This window comes from Anomaloglossus baeobatrachus, chromosome 6, assembly GCF_048569485.1.
Source record: "Anomaloglossus baeobatrachus isolate aAnoBae1 chromosome 6, aAnoBae1.hap1, whole genome shotgun sequence".
Taxonomy (NCBI): Eukaryota; Metazoa; Chordata; class Amphibia; order Anura; family Aromobatidae; genus Anomaloglossus; species Anomaloglossus baeobatrachus.
Window position 1 is genome coordinate 233226436 of NC_134358.1, and position 5846 is coordinate 233232281.

At 46.2% G+C, this 5846-nt stretch overlaps 1 protein-coding gene across 5 annotated transcripts in view; it reads left to right on the plus strand.

The window, feature by feature from the left end:
* MCUR1 (mitochondrial calcium uniporter regulator 1) overlaps positions 1-2607 on the plus strand; it is a 40936-nt gene extending 38329 nt beyond the window's left edge. For 4 of the 5 annotated variants that reach the window (XM_075316448.1, XM_075316446.1, XM_075316445.1 and 1 more), the window contains one exon: positions 1013-2607. In XM_075316448.1, the coding sequence (XP_075172563.1) occupies positions 1013-1068 (56 nt within the window). In that variant the 3' untranslated portion in view covers positions 1069-2607. The remainder of the gene's footprint in view (positions 1-1012) is intronic. The other variant, XM_075316444.1, reaches the window with a different exon arrangement.
* Positions 2608-5846: the final 3239 nt, after the last annotated feature.

Consider the following 5846-nt stretch of genomic DNA (forward strand, 5'->3'; position numbering starts at 1 on the left):
GCAGGTTTTTTGTTGAATAACAGCGGGGTTAAAATTTCCCCTCAAAACATAGCCTATGACGCTCTCGGGGTCCAGAAGTGTGAGTGTGCAAAATTTTGTGGCTGTAGCTGTGACTGTGGATGCCAATCCCGGACATACATACACACATACATACACACACATACATACAGACACATACATACACACACACACACACACACATACACACATTCAGCTTTATATATTAGATGAGCCCTACATGGCTCTCCTATTTACAGTGAAAGCCCCTACATATTACCCTATATACAGTGTGAATCCGCATATAGTTTTTTTTATAAACAGTGCGGGTCCCCACACTGTCACGTGTATACAGCATGAACCCCCACATAGCCTCCCTATATTCAGTCTAACACACATAGTTAAAAAAAAAAAGCCCACAATACATATTTACATCACTCCTGTCCGCCCAGCGTTCTATTCCGTTCTCCGGTGCACTGACTCCACACAGCAGCCGTGATGAAGTAACGTCATCGCGTCTGCTGTCTCAGTCGCCCACGGTAATGGTAGAAGAAAGCTTCCCCCTCCAACAATGTATTCAACCCTATGGCATCAAGAGGATGCAGGTAGCGGTGATAATGTGCGGGAGTGAAGGGGATTGTGCAGCCCCCAGGCCACTGTATTCAGCCCTTCGGCTGTTTCGGTCCAGGGTCTAGTAGTGCAAAAAATCTCATCTGTATACAAAATTGGCACCAATAACTATTAGAAGTCACTCTGTAGTCACTAGAAGTCCATTAACCAATAACCATTAGAAGTCCCTCTCTGTGACCTAATCAACTGCTAATGTTCAGCCATATAGATCGCATGGATTGATGCTTGATTATATTAACCTGGCACCAAAAGTTATAGCCATAAGGGTGCAGGTCTTTATATCCATATATTTTTAGCAGATATAATAGTTGTCTCTGGTGGTTATGTATTTTATTGTAAATCTTTGATATCGTATAACTTTTTTCTTTTTTTCTTTCTGTTCCAGGGTCAGTATTTACATGCCTTACCATAGTTCTGGGCTTTTATCGCTTGTGGATGTAACATCACTTCCCTGCACAGATCAGAATGTAGGACAGCCGTCTTCTCGGATGTGATGAGACGCATACCTTATGCTGTAAATGATGATTCAGAGGCATTCATTCATGTATTTATTTTGACAAGTAGCTGTCTTACCAAAAAGTGTGACTGAGAACGCACATGAAACAAAAAACATGGAGTGCATGTTAATGTTCCGTCCACTAAATAAAGAGGTGCTATATATGCTTCTCATTTTAATGCTGAATAACTTAAAGCTTTGTATACATACATATCCCTAGCCTTGTTATTTTCTGTTGGTAGCTAGCTTCTTTCTGACATTGTATAATAAAAGAAACAAAAATGAATGGCGCATCCATGTACAGTATATCAGTGGGTGGTCCAGTTACCTGCAATAGGTAACACTAATTATGGTCTCTGTTCTGCTAAATAAAAAGGAAGCACATTTTATTTTCTTTGATATCAAACAAGCTACTAGAGCTCACGGTGACAATGCTGGTGGCACCATTAGCAGATGAATTGCCATTTCTGGTATATTTTCAGGATTTGCCATAAACAGCTGTTAGATGTGGGTCTCACCTCTGGGATCTGCACCTATCTCTTGAATGGGAGTGCTCCATGCACCATCAGGTACACAGAGGTGGCTACATGTGTACTTCTCTCTATCTATCTATTCACATTTATATATGTGAAAGGTCTTAAAACTTCAACATATCCATTCTTTAGATACATCTTTTCAAAGAAATAGACACCTAAAGGGACATTTTTTACTTGAATTTATGATGGGCTGAATAGGATTTTTTTTTTTCAGTTTGGTATCATTTAGTACTTTTGGCTTCTACTTCTATGCATCATAGTACATAACTAACTGAAGAATGCGGTGACCGTGAAATAAGTCAGTTAGCTTTTCTATTGGCATGATACAGTGACATAACTAGAGGCCCAGCACAAGATTTGGACCTTGCTCCCCCCTCCCCTGCATGTGTGCCAAATGTATGGGCCTTTGTAGCTTTCTCAATCCTATAAAGACATATGCGCTGACCCACCCCCCCATTATGTACTAATGTCCCACATCCTAGGCCCTTCTCCTCTCTGCAAGTCCCTCCACTGGCTCCCAATCTTCCACCGTATCCAATTAAAACTATTAACACTGAACTACAAAGCTGTGCATAATCTGTCTCCTCCGTATATCTCTGAACTAATCTCCCACTACACTCCAACACGTCGCCTCCGGTCCTCCCAAGATCTCCTTCTCTCTTCCTCTCTCCTTCGCTCCTCATGCAACTGACTCCAAGACTTCTCCAGAGCATCCTGAGTCTTCTGGAACTCGCTGCCTCAACACGTCAGACTATCTGTTACCCTTGCAAGCTTCAAACGGAACCTGAAAACCCATCTGTTCAGAAATGCCTATAATCTACAATGACCTCACTGCTTCACTACCGTGCGGAGCTGCCGCCCGGCCACCGTGCGGAGCTGCTGCCCAATCTACACCCCACCTACTGTCTCCTCCCCAAAATCTATAGAATGGTGGTTTCTTTAGAATGTAAGGCTGTGTGCACACGTTGCGTTTTTTACCGCGGAAACGCTGCGTTTAGAACCGCAGCGTTTCAGTGGCAAATTGCATGCTTTCAGCTTTCCCAGCAAAGTGTATGAGAAAGCCGAAAAATCAGTGCACACGCTGCGTTTCTAAACGCAGCGTTTTGGATGCCAAAAATCGGTGCGGAAAGAAAAGCAGCATGTCACTTCTTTTGTGCGGTGTGGCTGCGTTCTCTCCCCCATTAAATCAATGATGTGGGTCAGAACGCAGCTACACTGCAGTTCGCTGCTTTTTTGTTGCGGTCCGCGGCCTTTGTCGGCACGCCAGAACGCAGGCATTTACCTGGAAGTGAGGTCAAGAGGTTTCCTGTTGACCTCACTTCCTGGCAAAGTCCAGGAAAGCCCCCGGTGTCACCAAAGTGCCCGCCCCGACCCCCGACCCCCCTCCCGAAAATCCAACATGGCCGCGCGCACAGTAGCGCACCGGCCGCCCTGCTCCTATGATTTCTGTCGCATGTGCCTTGAGACATGCGACAGAAAAATGCCCCCCAGGCCCTGCCAGGTCACCCCCTATTCCCCCCGGTATTCCCCCTTACCTGTCCGGTCGCAGCGCTGATCCCACGCGGCCCCCTCCTCCTTCACAGCAGACGCTGGTCAGTGCGGTCACATGAGCAGAGCAGCTGACAGCCAGTACTGTGTTCAGTGTGAGCTGTGCTGGCTGCTCGGCATTCTGCAGCTGTGACCCGGGGAGGGTGGGTGCAGATTTTTGGCACCCACTCTCCTCAAATGGAGGGTCTGCCCTCCTAGAAAATGGGGGATACGTTCCCTGAACGTGCCCCCATATTCTAGAAGGTCCAGAGACGACGTGGGACGTCCATATGGATTTCTGCGGATCCATTTTTTTCAAATTTTTTGATTAAATTGGAGAACAAGGGAATGATTTGGGGAGTGTTTTTTCTAATAAAAAAATTGTTGTCTTTTTTTTGCTTTTGTTTACTGTCAATTAGTTATGTCGGGTATCTAATAGACGCCGTGACATCACTAATTGCTGGGCTTGATGCCAGGTGACATTACACATCTGGTATCAACCCCATTTATTACCCCGTTTGCCAACGCACCAGGACGCGGGATGAGTTGGGGCGAAGCACCAGGATTGGCGCATCTAATGGATGCGCCACTTCTGGGGCGGCTGCGGCCTGCTATTTTTAGGCTGGGAAGAGTCCAATAACCATGGCTCTTCCCACCCTGAGAATACCAGACCCCAGCTGTCAGCTTCACCTTGGCTGGTGATCTAATTTGGGGGGACCCCACGTTATTTTTTTTTTAATTCTTTATTTATAAATAAAAAAAAAAAGCCTGGGGAGCCCTCCAAATTGATCACCAGCCAAGATGAAGCTGCCAGCTGTGGTTTGCAGGCTACAGCTGTCTGCTTTACCCTGACTGGCTATCAAAAATAGGGGGGACCCCACGCCATTTTTTTCATTGTTTGTTTGTTTTTTTTTGATAAATACTAAGCTAGGCACCCTTTAGTGCCACATGAAAGGTACTAAAGGTGCCAGCTTAGAATATGCAGGCGGGGGTGGGACGTTTATATATATTTGACATCCATTCATCCATTGACGCTTTTTAGGTTGTGTGCCCACAATCAGGGTTTGCAGCGTTATGGGCGCTGAGTGTTTTCCCTGCGTCCATAACGCTGCGTTGTGCAGTAGAAGCACAGTGGAAGGATTTTTGGAGATCCCATGCCCACTGTGCTTCTTTTCTCCGCAGCATAAACTGACCTGTGGCGCAGCTTCCCGATACTCAGCATGTCAATTTATGCTGCGGAGACGAGAGTGTTCTCTGCAGGTAGAATAGAGCTAAAGTCCACAGCATCCTGAACCCAAATCGTGGGCATGGGTAGCTGCGTTCTCCCGTGGACAACACTCACATCTCTGCAGGAAGGCTGACACTGTGTACTAGACGCCGTGTCGCTGGATCATGGCCACATAGCCTTAGGCCCCTTTCACACGTCAGTGATTCTGGGACGTTTGTGCTTTTTTTTAAACGTACCAGAATCACTGACATACGCAGACCCATTATAATGAATGGGTCTGCTCACACGTCAGTGATTTTTCACTGCACGTGTCTCCGTGCGGCGTACCCGCGTGTGCGTGATTGCCGCACGGAGACATGTCCATTTTTTTCTGGCATCACTGATGTTCCACGGACCACGCAGTGGTGTGGTCCGTGAAACACGTGCCAGAAAAAAACGTGCTTTTAAAATAAAAATCATTTTTACTCAACCGGCTCCAGCGATGTCCGCTGCAGCCCGTTCTCCCTGCTGCTTCTGAGCCGGCTCATTATTGTCGCGCATATTCATGATGTGCGACACAGCCGACCCGGAAGCAGCTGCTGCGGGGGTCAGCGCCAGCCGGATGCTGCACCGCGGGAGCGATCAGCACCATGGAGAGCGGGAGCGGGCACAGGTGAGTTAATCTCTAAGTGCAATCACGGGCCACGGAGAACGGAGCCCGGATTGCACTTAGACAACCCATGTGTGCCATGATTCACGGCACACGGAGGGACATGTGCGTGTTTTACACGCCAGTGAAAAACGTCAGTGTTTTTCACTGACGTGTGAAACGGGCCTCAAAGTGAGAATATTGTTGCTACAGCAACATTTTGGATGAAGTAGCTTTGGATTCAAAATGCTTAATATACTCCTGAATAAAATCCTTGAGGGTGCAGATTCCAAAATGGGGTCACTTGTGGGGGTTTTCTGACGTATAGGTACCCAAGGGGCTCTGCTAATGTGACATGGTGCGCGAAGTTTATTTCAACTTTTCCATTCCAAGCCCTCCCATTTATCCAAACAGATGTGGAGAAGGAAATGACATCACAGGTTTTTTTTTCCAAAGGTCTGTGTTCAACCAACTTTATTAACACTGACAAGTCTTAAAAAACGCACCTAAAAAAACGCATGAAAAACGCATGCGTTTTCGATGCCTTTTTCTCAAAAAGCATTGTTTACAATTCTCCCCTCTGCCAGAGGGTGCGTTTTTTTCCACGCTGAAAAAAAAGCAACGTGTGCACATAGCCTAAGCCCGCAAGGGTAGGACCCTCTTCCCTCTGTACTAGTCTGTCTACTGTAACTTGTGTATGTATTCTGTATGTAACCCCTTCTCATGTACAGCACCATGGAATTAATGGTGCTCTATAAATAAATAATAAAATAATATATACAGTATATCAGAAAAGTTAGTACA